General features: G+C 38.1%; 1 protein-coding gene across 1 annotated transcript in view; it reads right to left on the reverse strand.

The window, feature by feature from the left end:
- LOC102755197 (dystonin-like) overlaps positions 1-20,104 on the reverse strand; it is a 172,493-nt gene that overhangs the window by 19,594 nt on the left and 132,795 nt on the right. The window contains 10 exon segments of the mRNA XM_015566826.1: positions 405-593; positions 1,252-1,395; positions 4,856-4,984; positions 5,724-5,918; positions 8,627-8,786; positions 10,276-10,445; positions 13,258-13,377; positions 15,819-16,025; positions 16,228-16,383; positions 17,434-17,604. Coding sequence (XP_015422312.1) covers positions 405-593; positions 1,252-1,395; positions 4,856-4,984; positions 5,724-5,918; positions 8,627-8,786; positions 10,276-10,445; positions 13,258-13,377; positions 15,819-16,025; positions 16,228-16,383; positions 17,434-17,604 — 1,641 coding nt within the window.

The following is a 20,104-nucleotide window of genomic DNA, read 5'->3' on the forward strand; positions in this document are numbered from 1 at the left end:
GATGGAAAGAGGGAGAAGGGGGAGATGGAAAAAGGGGGAGAGGGAGAGAGGGAGAGAAGGGGAGAGGGGGAGAGAGATGAATGGAGTATAGAACTGCCACTTAGAATGTGAGAGGCAGGGGGGCAGGGGTGGAGCCAATCTGAGATGGTGCCCATGAGTGTAACTTCACAGAGGCCAAAAAGGAAAGAGTTTGGGGAAGATAACAGATAAAAAGGACAGACCGTCAAAGTTCAGTTATCTGTGAGAAGTTTTAAGGCAGTGGTAGAATTAGAAACCCAGTTGGAAGGAGCTGAGGAGTGTGTTTGAGGAATGGACGTGAAGGTACAAAGCAATCTTTTGAGCACTACAGCAGTGAAAGAAAGAAAATACCTGAAAAGACGGGGGTAGGATGGCATTTACTTTACCTGGTGTTCTGCAATGAGGGCCTTCACCTCTTCAATCTCCTGGGGGATGGCTTCTTTGTCCTTATCACTAAGCGTGGTTTCAGCCCACTGCAGCCAAGTCAGCAAAGCTTCCAGCAGCTCCTGTTTGGCAATGAGCCCAGCCAGAGCGCTTGCTAGTCTCTGCTGATGCTGCTTTGCCCAGGCCAGCACCTGGCGGAGAAATAGAAATTTCTCTGAATTTCTTCCATCTTAGTGAATGACTTAATGATTTCAATGTGAACTAGGATCATCCTGGGCTGGAAGTCTTTCTAGATCCCATCAGTGGTACCAAGACCCAGCTCGGGGATGTTCGTCACCTTCAGAAGTTCAGAGATGTACCTCAGTCACCCAGACTTCTCTTTGTTTTCTAACTCATGTTCAAATATGCATTCTCTGAAGGACCAAGTATGCCTACTCCATGTCGAACAGAGTAGAAACAAAAACAGCTAAGATCTTAAATAAAGAATGAATGTGCTTCGTGTATGTAATTCATTCCACATGCATATACTACTCTGAAATACTATCCAACTCCTGGGTTATTCAACAGACACAATGTGGAAGCGAGACCGGAAGTAAGTTACACAGCAAAGAAGCAAGTATTTGCCTTTTGGTGTTTCAGGGACATGGCTGCAACATGCCCTTCACCGTTTAAAGAAAAGTGGATTGCAGGGATGGGTGATGCTCACAGGAAAGGCATGTGACAGACATCTCTCTCTGCAGAGGCTCATGTTCCCATGGCCATGAGTGCATCTTAAAAGCTCAAGTTTCCACACCTCCAGCCTGACTGTCAGAGCTACCACTGCTCTGAAGATGGCTGGAGCACACTGACCTCCTCAAACCGGGCCCGGATGATGGTTATCCAGTGCTTGATGGTGGTGATGGAGTCGGGGTGGCAGATGGCCAGGACGGCGTCCCCCATACTGGTCGCTTTATTGAGGGCAGCTCGTTTTTCCTCCAGTTTCTTCATGAATTCCTGCAGCAGAAGCGAAGGCTTCAATTAGCTGTTGGCATGGCTGAGAACAAAACTCCGGTGACAGTCATCTGACTGTCAGAGTGCAACTGGTTTATTCACAGCTGGGAATGATCCACTAATTGGGGCATTAAGGGAAGAGAAGGCACAAAAATAGGAAATAAAGTAGTTTCTAATACATATTTTAAATTACAGTTATAGGATAGTATCTCATGCTTTACATGATACATTTTTAATATATAAATACATTACACAAGATATACTCTCTCCTGATTTTGGAGATAGTATAATTATAGTATTAATGGAGAGTAGGGTTGGGAGAGACAGTAATTCCAGAGATAGAAATAATACTGATTGGGAAAAAAAAAACACCTAACAAATAAGACAAGGGGTTAGTAGTTAAAATAGCATTAACCACATCAGGAAAGATAGGAATATGTACCAAAAAGAGGTGCCAAGGAAGAGAGAAGGCTGGGAAAGGAGCTAGAAAAGTTGAGGGTGTGGGAGAGATGGCACACATGTCCAACCAGGATGGAGTGAGAGGGAGGCTGGAGTGAGCAGGCCAGACAGCAGGCCTGCAGTGTAAAAGCTGTCCCTCCCTTCCATGGCCAGTAGGAACCACTCTCTGCCCCAGCAGCATAGATGAGCCACCAAAGGTCCAAGGAAAGGGTTTCCAATCAACTATTTTACAAATGCCTCACATATGTAACAACTTTCTGTCATCAGAACTGTGTCCATAGATACATGAATCAGAGAACTCTGCAAGTGTGTTTTAAAAAATGAGGACCTTTACCCTAAAACAGGCGACAAGCTTAGAAAACCACCCCCTGAATTTCAAGCATCCACAGATGCCACAATCCATCTGGACCCCCATGCTTAGAAGGATTCCTTGATCACATTGTCAAGAAGTGCCAGAAGCTGCAGACACAACAGACACCCATACCCTGCGACTAGGGTGATCATCTGAAAACATAGGTGTTTACTATAAAGTCTAGTGACCTTTTGTTTTGAAGCTCCAAGAAGCAGCTCTGTCATATGCCTCCTACTTGAGCATTTTGCTGTGCTGACATAATTTGTTTACATCCATATCTTCTAGATGTTAAGGTCCACAAGATCAAAGATTCAATTTTGTGTTTCTGTGATTGAATAAGTGCCTTCCAACCTTTTATGCACACATGTTTACTTCTGTGAATTCAAGGTTCAATTAACAATTGACCTACTTTTTAAAATATCATGACCTACCTCTGAATATATTCTAATTTTCCCCAATATATATCCTCTTAAATGAAAGGAAGAAAAACTTGACTAGGAAGAGAAATTCAGAGGTTAGCAACAGCTGTACTTTGCAGAGGACAGTTGACGTGATCATGTACTTTTAGTCCCTCCTACACCTACAAGAGCCTGGCCCTGCCCAAATGCTGGGGACTGGGCTGTCAACTCCCTGTTGTATTCTGCACTCTTCTAATCTCGCCCGAGTGCCACTTGAGTAGTGTGTGCTCATGAGGAAACACTCACCATTGTTAGGAATTGATTTATACTAACAAGTCTCTAGTCTTGGGGCTGAGAAATTAAATATTCTGTTTTTCTTCTATCAGCGAATGTGTGAAGGGAAGCAGAGGAAATGAAAAAGAATGAATAATGTCCCTGCAATTAGGTAATGTTCATTACTAAGAGGCCCTTTAAAAAACTGCATGTTATTTAAATAGCTTATGCTATTTAAAAATATTTAAAGATAATTACAGTAAGTCCTCACTTAACATGGTCGATAGGTTCTGTGACTGTAAGCAAAACAACAGAACAAAGCCAAGTTTATCATAGGCTAGTTGATATGAACAAGAATTAAAGTCCTATCGCCTCTCATCAATATTATAACGAAATGATATTATTGGAGGACCTACAATTTTTGTAAAAAGCCATGACTTCTGCTCTGGATACCTGTCTCCTGGTGTTCCTGGGGGTGCCCTGGTCCTGCTGTGAGAGTGGTGAGACCACAAGTGGAGTCCTTTCCAAAGGGTGATGGATATGAACCTGGGCTTCAAGGGGCTACTCTGAGACCCAGGCCTACGTATGTTATAGTAACTCAGTGCTGGCTGATGGTCAGCCTACAGTAACATAAACTGCATTTTCAAAACATTGAACTGAATAAAATAGTCACAGTAAATTTGATGTAATTTTCCTACTCTTAGCTGACTTCTTACATTCTAGCTTCAACTTTAAATGGTGTGGGTAGCATTTCATTCCTCCAGATAATGTCATACAAACTCACGTCACTTTTATTAATGACAAGGCAGTATTTCATTGCTATAGGTTACACTATGCATCATAAGAGAGCATAGTAATTAAAATAAAAAGTCTCCATAGATGATGTAACCCATTCTACACTGGAATTAATGATGTATTTCTAATTTGACCTTGAAAGACGAGGTTACTCAGTGGTTAAACAGATCCTTTAAAGATAACAGGAATCCTGACATCAATATAACATTGAGTGCTGCATTACAAATTTTGGTAGTTAGAATCAAAGGTTAAAAAAACTCAAACATCTGTTAAGAGCTATCTGAACCACTCTCTTAAGAATTTTGCTAGTTCTACCCAGTATCACAGGAAGACCTTAATCTGAACCTAAATGGCCAGATTTTTACTTAACTACTTAATAATATGTCTACTTATATAATTCCTTTATCAACTTACAATTTATCCTAGAGTTACTTCTCAAAAGAATTTAAGGTGGCTCTTTATTAAAAACAGAATTGACAGAGGATTAAAAATGAAATTTGAAGCCGAAACCGGTTTGGCTCAGTGGATAGAGCTTCGGCCTGCGGACTGAAGGGTCCCGGGTTCGATTCCGGTCAAGGGCATGTACCTGGGTTGCGGGCACATCCCCAGTAGGAGATGTGCAGGAGGCAGCTGATCGATGTTTCTCTCTCATCGATGTTTCTAACTCCCTATCTCTCTCCTTTCCTCTCTGTAAAAAATCAATAAAATATATTTTTTAAAAAAATGAAATTTGAAGACCAATTATTAAATTACTTGCTTGTTTTGAAAGTCAAAATTATTAATGTACAATTCTAATGGTGTAATTATGCCAAACTGCTCATTAAGGAAACTTCATCTTTGAAATGCACACAAAAGTGCAACAAAATTGACCAGTTTTGGTCAGATGCCAAATAACCCTCTAGAAAAATCAATAAGCTTCCTAAAGATAGAAAATTGAGTGACTAATTTTAGAATAACCACCTTCTTTATGAAGGAAACATAAAAGAAGAGCTACACATACCTGTGTATAGGTGCATGGGACACACCTATGCAAGTATGGAGGACACAGGTGAAGTCTCAAATGTACTAGGTCTTTAATTAGTTCTTGGGAAGGAAAATATTCATGCAATTGACATTTGCAACCATGAGTCAATTTTCTTTACTTTGATTTTCTCGTTTAGATTGACTTAGCATTTATGTAACTCACTTTATGCTGATCAATGAGAGTCCGAAGAGCATCCTCGTCCTCTGGGAGAACGCCATGGAAACGAAGGGTTTGCTCCGCCTCAGCCAGCCACTCCAGCAGGGCATGCACCACCGAATGGAATTCCTCTGCCTACAGGTTCACACAGACACACACCCCACACAAGAGTTCCAAATATGCTTAATACAGCAGATTCTTCCTCTCAATGAAAAAAAAAAAGTTTTCTATTTAAATTGATTAATCATATGCACTATCCCCGTTAAAAAGATAAAAGCTAGATGGTGCTGCATTTTACAAATGTAACGAAGCATCTAATATAAAAAAAAGACCTACGGCCCTAGCTGGTTTGGCTCAGTGGATAGAGTGTCGGCCTACGGACTGAGGGTCCCAGGTTTGATTCTGGTCAAGGGTAAATGCCCAGGTTGCAGGCTCAATCCCCAGTAGGGGATGTGCAGGAGGCAGCCAATCAATGATTCTCTCTCATCATTGATGTTTCTATCTCTCTCTCCCCCTCCCTTCCTCTCTGAAATCAATAAAAATATATTTTTTTAAAAAATAAAAAAGGCCTATATATGAATTTTAACAATCTGATTTTAGATGAATGGCAGCCCATTATACCTTCAGGCTGAAAAATGACTCAAGCAGCACATTTATGGGAAGATTAGAAAGCCTCCCTTGGTAGTAATTTAAGTTTTGGGGGGAAGGACAGGGAGAGTGGGGGAAGGACCCCAGGCAATGATGCTTTAAGAATGTCCTTCTCCATGATCGTCTTAATTAAGAAATGGGGAGCTTCACGGGCCTTCACAAGGGCAGCTCTCATGGAGGCCTCAATACCTTCCCACTACACCTGCTCTAAGTACATAATTTTTACCTGGCGCAGAGCTGCTTCTAACCGAGTTTGCTTTGACACAGAAAGTGCGCACACGGTCTCCCAGCGTGTGCTCAGTTCCTGCATCTGGACCCGGACCCAGGAGGAGTCGTCCCGGCTGCCTTCTATGAGCTCCCGGGCCGAGCGCTTCAGGGCCTGCACGCTGCTGGTTCTCTTCCCCAGTTCCTTTTGGAAGGCCTAAAGAAAAGCATATTCTTACCGAAGTCAATTTTTAATTACAAAACCAAAAGAGTAAAACATAGTTTCAAATATATGTGTGTAAATAATAACATCATGGACAGATCTCTGAGACGTGGAGTTGAAGGACCCAGATTTTTCACAGAATCTGTCAGAGCACCGTAACGGCCAGTCTTGTATCTTAGACACAGACGGCGGGCAGCTGGCTGCCAGAGGGGAGGCCGGCTGGGGAGCTGGTTGAAAAAGGTGAAGGGATTATGAAGTACAAATTGGCAGCTACACAATAGTCATGGGGATGTAAAGTACAGCGTAGGAAATATAGTCAGTAATATTGTAATAACTATGTACGGACCAGGTGGATACTAGACATATTGGGGGAACACTTGGTAAAGTATATGACTGTCTAGCCACCAAGCTGTATACCTGAAACTAATGCAAAATAATATTGAATGAAAACTGTAATTGAAAATAAAATGTCAAGTTCTTTAAAAAACAGCAGTCTTGTATAAATCGGTTCAATCTTGTAACATTCTCCTGAGTGAACAACACTATTTTTTAAATGACACATTGGGTTTAAATAATGGTGGCCACCTTTTATTTCAATTCCACAAAATAATGCATCAAGTTCCTTCTTTTCTAGGATTCCTTAAAATGGTGTCTCAGTTCCTCTCCAATCGTTACTAAGTACCAAGTGCGTGTTGACCACCACACTACTCTTACTTAGTGTAAACAGATATAAGAGACTAACAAATAACTAAGGAATCCTGGGGTACATCATGGGGATCCTTCATGACAATGGCAAGAAATCTCATGGAAAGTTGGCATGTAGTCCTTTTTCTCTATAACATGCCTTCGTCTTTTAGAGCATCCTGAATACTACTAACCCATAATGTCAAATTTTAGTAGCTTAAATCCTTGTCACCTTGGAATAAAAAAGCTTTTTTGGTTTTTGCTCCCATCTAATCCAGGTAAACTCTGATGTGCCAGGAGTTAAATTGGCTTCTTTTGGCCACAGTCTTAATCCAAGAAATGAACCTGGGGTTCTGTACTTCTGATACAAGAGTCTGTATATGAGACTAGATCTTTCAAAGAGCCAACTTTATGTATAGGATAATATTATCTTATCTTTCTTTAAAATAATGGTCACAAATGAATATTACCAAGCACATTTTATCATTATGGCTGTATCCATGGCTTTCTATTTTGGTTCTCAGATCATTCATACAAGAAAACCCATCAAAATCAGTGATGAATTCTTTGCTGATTTCCTTCAAACAATGTTAAACAAGATGTACCTCATATAGACATGCACACACACACACGTGTGGGCACACACACACACACACACACACACACAGGCATGCATAGATGGGACAGTGTCTAACCATTCTATTTGTGATAGGACTAGTCCAATAGATCTGAGTAGACTTTCCAATGCACTCTGTATACTTAAATTTCTTGAGCCTTCCAATTGTATTACTAATGCTGAATGATTAATTCGTTCTTGATGACCTTTAATATATAAAAAACCTGGCAAGTGCCTAGGGGAGTAAATGTTTAGACAGTGAGCTTACAAAAATGGTATTTATGTAAAAAGTAACATTACACTATTCATTACTCATTGAATGGCTGCCAGGGAATGGAAAGGTTTATATTAATCATGCATAAAACATTTGTTTTAATATAGGCAAAGCAACGTAATTCTTTAAATTTTTATTTGTGTGGGCCTGATCAATGTTCTTCATTTATTCTTTCATTTTCTCATATTCAAAATAACAAACTTGCCTTTATTGATATAATGAGATAACAGAACCAGAAAAGGGGAACTAAATATGCAAAAGGACCAACTGTTTAAAAAAAGAATAGGTAAGATCAAAATAGCATAATCAGGGAAGTATAAAGAGAGCATTTTTAAATGAAATAAATTTTCTGAACTCAAAAATGATAAGGGAAATACAACATGAATTCAAGCAGTGCTGTAAAACATCTCTATATAAAGTCAACTCTGACACAACCCTTCTACATTAGTACAGTACCTCATGTTGTTTTTAAGCTCTTTAAGTTGTAACAGCATTTGATCATAATTTAGAACCTTACACTCAGTATCAGCTGGAGGTCTCAAATATGACCTTTGATTTACACAGTTTACCATACATATCAGAAGATTTCAAGGAAACCAATGTTTTTGAAGTAATAACCAAATTCCTCAGCATATACGGTTGTCTCATAAGTTGCTATAGTTCAAGGGCAAGGTTAAAACGTTTTTTTTAAAAAGAAAAGCAGCTGACCACGACCTCCATAGATCATGTCACATTATCTACCTGCTTATGCAATGATCAAGTTCCAGGTCACTCAATGAATGTTTCTAAATTACATTACATAATCATTTAAATGAATAAAAAAAAGATAGTAACACATTCTTGAAACACGTTTTAAAGCACCAGAGAATGAAATTGCTTTCCAAGTTCTAAAAGGTCTTGGATCTGGAAACTGAAAACAAAAGTATGCCACTGACACTAAAATGATTTTCCTACACCATCTTTAAGTTGTCTTCCTGATTCTGCCAACTGGACACACACCGCGATATTAAAGACCGTTCTGTAGCATGATCTACAGTATCTACGACTTTAAAAGGCTAAATGGTAACAGTTTCGTCTCTACCCAGAATAATCAAAATGAAAAGAATAAAATGACCCAGGTAACAATACCTTGTGATTATCGATCAGATTCATCACTAAATCAATGTCTCCATGGACAGGCTGGTCTTCTGCCAGCTGGGGCTCCACTCTATATAACCAATCAATGAGGGCCTGCAGGGCATCTGTGAATTGTCCGGAAAATAGCAGCGCTTCCTCCAATTTGTTTTGTCTGGGGGGTGGGCGGGAGAAGAATCAATCCGTGCAACAAAAAAGCCAGCCTGTATATCCCGACAGCTAAATGTATTGATGACGTCTGAGTCGAACTCAGAGGAAAACCAATGTACTGGTATTTTCTGCTGTTTTTGTGCTTCCCTTAAAAATACAACAATAACACTTTTCTCAACCCTTCTCTTTTATTCCTTATATGCATGGCACTGTCCCAGGCAAATTCCTTCATCACCACCTCTGGAAGCCACAGACCCTTCCATTTCTTCATGAAAGTGTGGGCTTTTTAATAAAAAAAACAACATTTTTTAAAAAAATTTATGTTCTAAATTATCATACAGTAAAATGGAGGGTTGTGGGTATACGGTTCTGTGAATCTGAACACATGTATAGATAGAGTCATGTAATTATCATCATAATCGAGATACAGAACAGTTCCATCAATTCCAAAAATCGCCCTGTGATGGCTCAGTATAGTCTTAGCCTGCCCCCAGCTCTAACCCCTGGCATTGACGGATCTGTCTGCCATCACTGATCTTTTGTATTCTCAAGAATGTCAGATAAAAGAAAACATTTATCTGACTATATGACATTGTATAAAGCATGACCTTTTGAGATTGGAGAAGGTTTTTACATTTTTTAGAAAAAACACAATATTACTGTGAAATTCCATGGAGTGGAATATAATACTCTATTTAATCTTGATACTGACTAAAGCAATTTGACTAAGATCAATGAAAACTTTGAAAACATTTCTAATATATTTGAACTCTTTCAGTACTATTGTGCTTTCTTTAAAATTTTGGGCCTTTGCCCAGCTGGCGTGGCTCATGAACCAGGAGGTCATGGTTCAAGTCCCACAGGGTAAATGCCCAGGTTGCGGGCTCAACCCCCAGTAGGGGGCGTGCAGGAGGCAGCCTGATCACTGATTCTCTCTCATCATTGATGTCTCTCTCTCTCTCTCTCTCTCTCTCTCTCTCTCTCCAATAAAAATATATTTAAGAAATATGGGGGGCCTTCACAGTTGAAGTGTAATGAGAAAAGGGGAGATTAGAAAGGGGTGGATGGAAGTTGGAGGGGAAGACAAGGGTCAGATCAGTAGGCCTTGCACAATAAGAGATTATATTTTAGTTCACACCAATAGTAAGTCCCTAAAGGGCACGAAACGGAGAATGACCAGCTTCCATTTACTTTATAAAAAACTACCTAGTAGTTATATAGAAATTGGACTAAGGAGGACAAGAGCAGACCTGGAAGATCAGTCAGGTGTGAGATGACAGAAGCTTGGGGAATGTTCTAACTTCTGAGTGAACTGAATAGTTAAAAACAATCGTGATGATTAGCAAAGTCTTCTCAGTGCAGGTTCTGTGTGAGGGGGGACTAAGGACCAGAGAAGTTCCCCAGGCAAAGGACGTATTTCAGGTTCGTAAAATGTCCACTGCAAAGAGGTCTACAAAGTAACCAGACATTTGGTTCATTAAAGAACATCTCACCTTTCCACGGACTTTCCACAGATCGTGTCCCACTTGTCTCGGAGCTCACTCAGCATGTCATCCAGTTTCAGGTTGTCATCAGCCAGGGAGGTTTTCTCCTTCAGAGAACGTCCAGTCCTATTGGTGGTGTCGTACACAGAATGCTTGGCTCCAAGGGATTTCTGAAACTCCTAGATGTTAAACAAGAATACGCTGTGCATTTATACTTGGGACTAACACACAAATGGGTAAGAGACACTCAAAGAGGCATCTCTAATAAACGGAGTCTAACCATCGGAAGACATCAGCAAATAATCAAGTCAAATAGCTCAGTGCTGTACTCTACACAGGAACACATCAGGATAGACAATCATCTTTACATTTTCAAATTATTACTATTATCAAGAAAATAATTTCAAAACAAAACAAATCCCAAATCTTTTGTAGCTACAAACTACAAACAGTATTCTAGTTATGATATGATAGAATTGCTAATAAGCTATTGAAAATCCCGTGGTTTAGGGAGGAAAATGTAGTTAACATTCTATGAGTAACTATTAGTCCAATAAGGACACAGAGGGACTCAATACTGTATAAATTTATGAGTTTTTTGCCAAACAGTTTTTTGGCACACATTTCCTATATTCACAATAACTTTACATGTAATTTTATCTGTGAACTAGGATGAGGGACAAATAAGAACCACACCTTTAGGTCCCTATGTTTAGACCTACTGGTCATTGTAATCACACCACTTGAGGGCCTACACCCCTCCTCTCCTCTTTAATGACCTACCAAAGTCTCAAAGGATCTAAAGATTACTCTTCCATGTACCAAATAGCTATCCTGCTAACAGGACCTCCATGATTTGATGCTTCATTTTTGTGTGTATATGTGCAGGAGGGGTGAATTCTATTCTTTCTACACAACTCAATTATAAGTCTTTCTGCAGCTGGGACATTGTCTTTGTAAGCCTCTCATTATCAAGTTATATTTTCTGTGTGTTTATAGAATGTAATAAAACGAATGAGCCAACTGCTATTGAATATATAATCCCAGGGATGGGAAGAAAGCAAGGTCAACTGAATAGGCAGCTTACAAGCTCATACAATATCACGAGAACACTTAATATAGTGATTCTCAATCCTGGAAGCACATCAGAATTACCCCAGATAGTAAAATGCTATACAAATGTATAATTTTCCAAAATAACCTCAGTTAAAATTACCTAATAAGTTTTTATTGCCTTTAAAAGCGAGACACTTTAAGTGTCTTATAATGACTAAGATATTTATTTTGTCTTGTAAAAGGAAGCAACTACATCTGGGAATTTTTTAGCAGTGAGCACAATTAGAATATCACACTATTTCTGCCGTTCTCTGTACATATTATGTTTTCATGTTATTCTAAACAGAATGCTAGTTTTAGAAGCACGGTATTGACAGATTTCCTTCACATAGCAAATACACAACAAATGGTATACTGAATACAGGGCAGGTTAAAACTCTTTAAGGACAAAAAGTACCCAAATAATGAACAGAAAAGACTTCTTGTAAAATTGGCTTAATGAACCTTGTATCTTTATCTCAGAGAGATGGTGATTGTGGCCATAGGTCACACTAGGGAAAATAGAGAATCTCACAGGATTCTTTGCACATTGTTATTTCTAGGATTTTCTAATTTAAATACTCAATAGATTTTCATAAGACTACGTGACATGACATCTACAATCAAGTTCAAATAAGACATTCTACATTGAGAAGGAGGCTCTCATTTTTCCATCAGGGGGGAAAGAAGGAAGGTGCTGCTCACCCTCACTGTGCTGCCAGTATTACGTGTGGCAGCTCAGGGACATAGGCCACCAGCAGGACAAGCTATTCAGAAACCCTCATCTCGCCAAAAACGGGTGCTCAATATGTTTCCTTCCGTCATCATAGGATTGTGACCCTCCGAGGTAAGTAGACTCACTAATGGAAGAAACCAACTAGAATTTTCTGATGATGAACTTACATTTCCCCATATTTTTTTCAATCCTTTTATAAATGATCATGTTTCAAGCAATGATTTATATGTAGATGCCTAAAAATGTATAACTGTTTGCAGGAATCATTCCCCTTTACCCACATCCTCACTCTGAGTGCTGATGACCAAACAGAATGACTGAAGGACCCAAACTTAACCGATTTGAGAAGGATGGGGAAACGCACTTTGAATGGCATGTGGTAGGAATAGAAAAGGTAGAAAATATAAAATTCAATGTTTCTACATCTAATTTACACAAGGACGCCACTGACTGTGTTTCCTTGAGGGTTAGGATGGAGTTTCATATACCCACACATACATATTGTAGAAGAAAACAATTTCCCCTGATGCACTGTTAAAAAGAAATTTACATTATTTTTACTATAGAATTATCTTCTATGTGGCTTATAATAGGAAATACAAGATAAGACAATTGTGCTAAAATTGAAATGCCAATGTTTGAACCCCTACAAAACCTTTATATGTTTTAGGTTGTAGAAGAATTCCAGTTTTAATTTTGCCTGTTTTCTTTTACCAGTGAACCCTAGATCATAATGGAATGGACCAACGTGAAGGGCAATTGTTTTAAATTCCATGTAGTTCACATTGAACAACCTTTCTTTCCTCTAGTGACAAATAAATGCACAACCAAGTAGGAAATGAAAAGTAATCTTGAAATATATAAAGACACACTATGCTTTTCTTTTCTTTTTAAAATCCTCACCCGAGGACATGTTTTTGTTTTTTTCCATTATTGATTTTTAGAGCAAGAGGAAAGGAAAGAGAAAAACATCGATGTGAGAGAGAGAAACTTGGATTGGTTGCCTCCAGGACACTCCCAGACTAGGGATTGAACCCATAACATAGGTATGTGCCGTAATCAGGAATCGAACCTGCAATCTTTTGGTGTACTGGATGATGCTCCAACAAGCTGAGCCACTCAGCCAGGGCACCATATGCTTTTCTTAACTGTAGACCCACCTTATGCTGCGAGAGTTGTGTCTTTAGTTTGTCTGGATCGTTGGCAATTTCCAGTTCAGAATCCAAAGACTTTTCCGACTCCTCTAGCCACTCCATAAGTTTAGTCCAAGCTTCATGGAACTGTAAAGAAATTCACATTTTGTCCAGGAAACTTTCACTATACACTATATTTAAAATCTAATATTTGTTTAAAATAGAAATTAATGTTAATGGAAATGCTGAAAATTATAAATTCAACAATTCCCCTGAAGAAGAAAAAAGCAGTAGTTTGATCAGCAGATTACAAACTGTCTTGTTTATACTGACTTTTGTGGTTTTGCCCATGGTCACTTTGTTATAATTCATTCAAGAACACGAAGTTTAACAAAAATAGATATGTTAGAAAGCATCAGGGAAAACTTCCCTCCCTTTCTTTTTCTTAATAATTAACATCAACTCTCAGAGAATTTTATTTGCTTTCTGCTGTCTCTTGACATTTCTGGGTTTACGTCTAAGGTGTTTAGTTCTTATGTTAAGAAAAGGAATAAAACAGGAGAAAGAGGATAAAGTTTGTAATCTGGCTTTAGAAAGTAACAAGAACAAAGAGGTCATTTCATTCCTATTTAATACAAAGATAGCTGAACATCTTTATTTTGCTATCAAAATCCTCAACTTAATGCCCGTGCCTCACATAATTGGTTTAGTATGTAAGAGCACCCATAGTACTTGAGTTCTAACAAAATAGAATTCTCTTTGTCATCGACTTTGAAATAATCTGGTGCTACATATATTTCATTTCACCAACCGTCTGTTTTCTTTTTATCTCTGAGAACGAGTGGGTACTATTTTTGGAGACCAAGTTGTGAAAATGGTTATAAATTAAGCTCATAATAAAGTTACGTGAACAGATACATAGCAAAGACTTAGGTAATCAAAATAAAATGTGTTTTATATCAAAGCACATTAATAATGGAATAACAAAAAGACACTTCTTACCAAAACAGCACAATAAGAGCATGGAATTGCAAAGCTACAAGGGCCCCTTGGAGATCATCTCATCAAACCTGCTCTCCCTAAACACCCCTCCCACATGCTAATCAATTTAAACATGAAAATATGGAGGCCAGAACAGGAACAGACATTGTCCAAGTCAGAGAACTACGGTCAACATCTGAGCCCAAAACGGAGATCTTAGAATAAAAAAAAAAACAAAGAAAAAATAAAATAAAGATACAGCCAGTCATGGTGTCATGGTGTTAGGTAGTCTTACTACAAATAACATTGGCTGTAACACTTTAGATGGTAAGTTTAATTATATGAACACACAAGTTCTAAGGCTGGTCCTACTTTCAAAACTATTTTTAAATGGTAAAAACAGAAGAAATGCTATCTTTTGCATCCAAGAGATTTTTATAAGCTAGATGTCCTTAACTCAAAAATGCCTAAACTATAGACTGTTACATATGTGGAGAGAAAAAATGACAGGCTCAGTATTAATGTTATTTTACAAAATCATTAGGGACTAGTTCCATTCCAGGGACTCACTTATAACACTGCTGATATCATACCTCCCACTCAAAAAGGGATATACGGCATGTAATCCTATAACAGTATAATCTGTCATTTCCAAAGCCCTTAAAAACTTATGCTGATAACTTTAAACAGTGAAACACTAAACTCCCAGGACATCTGTTATATCACCCAACTGAGCCTAGCTCCCCCAAACAATGAAGTGCAGCACCAATGATGGACAAATGCAACTGAACAGGACAAAGAGAGTCATAAAAATCCAGCCTCGATATTACACTTCCTAGTTTTAAATAAAAATCAGCGATATATGCCAAGCAAGGTGAGTGCACCTCTCTCTCCCCTGGAGAACAAAGACATGTCATTTTGCTTCTCCTCTGTGTGTAGTCTAGAATACAATATTAATAACAGGTGAAGAAAGTTAGGCTAGTTCCTTGTGAGTGTCTCTAGATTTAAAAAAAAAAAAGAAGCAGCCCCAAAAGATTCAAACAATTTAAAAGTGGGATGGAGCTGTATCAAAATATTAGCAAAGAAATAAAGGCTTGCCAACAATGCACAGATTCAGGGAGGTGAGGAGTACCCACTCACTCAGACACAGAATATCCTTTTCAGGAGGTTGTCTCAAAGGGCTCAATGTCTGGCTCTCAACTGACAGTTTGAAGAAAGTCTGGCTTAGGAACTAAATAAAAGGCAGCCATATAATAAAGTATGATGTCTCACTCTAAGAATGAGAATGGAGGTTGACAGGACAAAGAAACAAACAAACCCAATGACAAAAATTCTGAGGGCTTAAGATAATGGTCTGTCTATGAAGTCAACCTACAATCAGTCTTTTCAAGATCAGTCCCCAGGGCCTGAAGCTGCTGCCAGGTAAAAAGTAATGTCATCATCCCAACCCAGGCCACAGCCCTTTCAGGAAATGAACACCTTGGCTTCCTGCCAGGATTGTTACCCATAATGCAGCCTGCAATACAAGTCCTTTACTAACATAATCTATATTTCAAAAGCTAGAACCAATGTATTGCCAAGTTCAGAGAATTTCTATAAAGGTTTACCTGCTTGGCCCTCTTCCTTGCTTCATCCAAAGATCTTCCTCTTTCTACTAACCGTTGAACCACTTTTTCCCATCGACCCTGGACACTGATGAGCAGATTCTTAATGAGGACAACATCTTGCTTCTGGCTAAAATATTTCAGGTGGGTTCCAGTTTTATCCAGCTCTATTATCTGCTCACGGTGAGAATTTACTTCATTGGCGAAGACCTTTCCAAAAAAAAAGGGATAAAATGAGAAACAAATGGAGAACGGACCTATCTTGAAAATGCTTCTGGTGTCATAAGCTGAAACTATTTCAAAGGACAAAAGAAAGGTTTTCAAACTAGCAAATTCATGCTTTTGACATGAAGACAGCCAGCTGTCTAAAAGGTCTGAAGTCAGAATGCTCTCCATGTGAGTTACGGCATACCTTGTGTTCATCGATTTGAAACAAGACTGTGTCCAAGATAAGACTTGGCCGAGAAGCAACATTTAGGGTCTGTTCAGCCTGGGTGAGCCAGTTGATGAAGTCCTGGAGAGAATTGTGGAACTCCATTGCCAAGTTGAGGGCTTCTTCCAGTTTAGTCTGCGAAGAAAGGTTGTTTAGTATTTGATGATATTTAAAAGTTGTCTTTCCTCCCACTTAAACCACTCTCTGGCGGCTATCCTTCCCATCTATACTTTATGCATAAGCTATATTACCTAAACAGTTTATGAATGTAATGGACTGTCCCTAAGGTACTGGCAAGTCAAACCCCTTGAAGTATATTAAGAAGTATCTCACTGCAGCTAGAAACATTTTAATATACATTAAATTGTGGTTTGGGGTCAATTAAGCACAGAACACAGTTACTGAAAAGCATTTGTGAAATGAAAACAGTCATAAGATTTTTGGAATTATAATAATAATATATATATATGCTGTATCGGCAAGGACATACAATCTAGTACTATTCCTATCCTATCATTTTTCTTACAGCATTAAACAGTAATGTTTCTTTAAAAAAATTGTTTTTATTGATTTCAGAGAGGAAGGGAGAGGGGGTAGAAGCATCAGTAATGAGAGAGAATAATTTATTGGCTGCTTCCTGCACGCCCCCTACTGAGGATTGAGTCTGCAGCCAAGCCTGTGCCCTTGACTGCGAACTGAACCACAGCCTCCTGGTTCATAGGTCAACACAACCATTGAGCAACACTGGCCGGGCAACAGTAATATTTTTAATCTCATCTCCTGGATTTTTTTCATGAAGTGCTTACTAGTTATGGACAACTATTTCATTCTCTTGATCTCCCTCACTCCCTCCTCCTACATGCATCCTTTCATTTACTAAGTATGACTAGAATAAAAATATTTAACAACCCAAAATTTGAGTAGTTCACAAATTTAAAAATATAGCTAGTAATGGTGATCTCTGATACACTGTTATCTATGTTTGAATAGATTCCTTTAACTCTGTTCTTCCTTTAGGACAAAATACTATTTTCAACTGACCTCATGAAAACTCCTAATGTATACAAATAAATTCAAACATGGATCATTAAAAGTTCCACTGATCATGCTACTCAGAGATAAGGTAAAACCCTTGAAATAAAACAACCAAAACATTCATTCTGTTATATTAATCAAGGCACATACTTTCCTTTCATTGAGTTTGGTTTCCACCGATTCCCATTTTTCTTTCAAGTTATTTATGTCTTGGTCAATATTTGTCTCTGCAGATTCGGGGCATCTTGCAAGCAGCTGTTGGCCTTTCTGCATCAGACTCTTATATGTTTCTTCTTTCACATCAAAGGCGGCACAGATTTCCTATTGAGATACCCCACCCCCAAAGTTATATCACTTTTTAAGAGAATAAAATCTAACAGTTCTTATTCCACTTCACCAAACCCAAGCCCCTTACCATATATTCATCTCTATCCAGCATACAGCATAACCCTCGGACAATAAAACTCTTTACTATATTGAAACAACAACTAAACCTATAGCCATAACCTGTCTACCGAGAAATCTTAGAAATACTGCCACCATCACTAATCCATTCTGGCATGCGAAGGTTTGTAAACAGTATTTTAAATGCTATGGAGAAAGGCTTCACTATATAGTAACCTATCAGTCTGTCATCTTTGGCAAAAACGTTAACCTCATTGAGTCTTGACTTCCTCCTTTGTAAAGCAGGTTTTAAGTCTCTCCTGGGACTAGCTAATACAATAACTGTAATATTTTTGGTATAATTTAGTTCTGGGCGCAGAAGACATTCAGTGAATAAAAAGTAAAGACCCAGTCTAGTAAGACATTTAAGTTGCTTATTAAGACTTTGGAATCACAAAAGCCAAACTTGTAGTACTATGAGAATTTTACTCTCACTTATAACGTTTTTAAAGCTTTCAACTAGAATGCAATGTGTATTTTCTACAGAGAATAAAAAAAAATACTGTTTACACAAATCCAGAATTTAAAAACAATGAAACAAGAGTTACAGTCCTATAAAAATACTAAGACTAGTTCTAGTCCATTGATTCAATTATAATGAGGGTCAAATCATAGCTCCCCCACTGAAAAATTATATATTCTATGTCTAACATTTTCAATTTCATAATTTTTAAATCTGAAATGTAATTCAAATAATTCATCCATATTAAAGTATAAAATTCAGTGTTTTATTAAGTATATTCACAAGGATGTGCAACTATGAATAACTACAGAACATTTCCATTGCCTCAAAACTGTATAATTTCTTAAGCCTTAAAAAAACCCTTTCTAAACATATTGACATTTTCACCTATTGAAAACTTTTAATCCTACTGCAAAACTTTTAAATAGAGCCAAATCTCAGGAAACTATAGTCTTCTAGGTTTTCTGATTTTCTTTCTTTTTTTTTTTTTTTTGAGATCTCAACACGTTTTATTATATTGGCCGGAATGCTCTAAATTCATGAAAGCTTTTGAGAAAATCTTCAGTTCCCAACCCCTTAAAAAAGTGTTGAACCAGCAAAAAAGGAAAAAGGGAAGTAATGATCTGGACAGATACAAACAGCCTCCGCCCCTAGGCCCCGCCCCCGATGAGGCCTGAGGGCAGAGGTGGAAGCCCACAGGTCAGGTCTCACAGCGAACAGAACCCAGAACCAAGGGCATGGAGGGCGGGGGTTGATGCCTCGCTCATCCCCGCAGGCCATTTCAACTCCTAGGTGCAGCTACACCTAGGTTTTCTGATTTTCTTCAACTCTAACACAACCAAATAAAAAAAATATTACTAAAAATGTGTTACAAATATCAATAATTCTTTAGAATCCCTTAAATCTTGGAATGTCTATAATCTGGTTAATCATGCCAGGTTATAGCAAATACCCTACCCAAACCACATCAGCTAATATCCAATATTTTTCTAAAAGTATCCTAAAGATAAGCTCTGTGCTGTTCAATTTCGTACTTATATTCTTCTAAATTAACATTTTAAAAATATTTTTATTAGAGATTACTCCCAGGCATGTTTGTGCAAGAATCCATTAAACTTACACTTAATGAACATGATAATAGCTACAGCAGTACTTCCAGGAAAGTAAAGAAGTATCTGGAAGTCAGTCAGGTTTTATGGAAAAAACAAACACTCCCAAGTTATTACTTAGTCAATTATTTCTTTCGGTGAACAAATGGTCACTTGTGGCACCAAAAATAAACCAAACTAAAACAACAGTAACAACAACATAACCACAGACACAATAATTTCCTAAAATAATGAATACGCATGAAAGGTTTCTAGAAAATTTCATACTAGATTAGTAAGATTTATGTTAACTGCTCATGGCAATTGTGAAGTAAATAAGATGTCAACTCTGTTGTATCTCTTCATAAAACCTCCAAGATGCTTATTTCCTCTCCAAATTACCAAATTCAAAATTATTTCCAAATAAGTACAGTTTTAATAAGCTCTTACAACAACATTACACATCTGCCAAGTGCAGACTTTAACGTTCAATGGCCCATTTCTTTTGGCAAATTCCTAAATACTACTTCTTTTATTTCCTAAGATGCTAATTATCAGCATTTGGATATTAAAATGAATTCCTGATGCAAATTCACAAGTGTAAGAATTAGAGGATTCGTTTTCAAACTTCGAAACAGACTGTTTTCACTTAGAACTTTTAGAGCTGATTTATAATGGGAAATGAATAACAAATGTCAATAAGTCAAAGGCAGCCTAAATTTAATTTGTCAGCCCATATCTCTGTGAAAGAAAGCCAGAAACTCAAAATTAATTGTTTTTTCCCCTCCTCATCCTTTGGCATTGACAGGGCCACAGAACCTGGGGG

Source organism: Myotis davidii, unplaced genomic scaffold, assembly GCF_000327345.1.
Source record: "Myotis davidii unplaced genomic scaffold, ASM32734v1 scaffold463, whole genome shotgun sequence".
NCBI classification, from domain to species: domain Eukaryota; kingdom Metazoa; phylum Chordata; class Mammalia; order Chiroptera; family Vespertilionidae; genus Myotis; species Myotis davidii.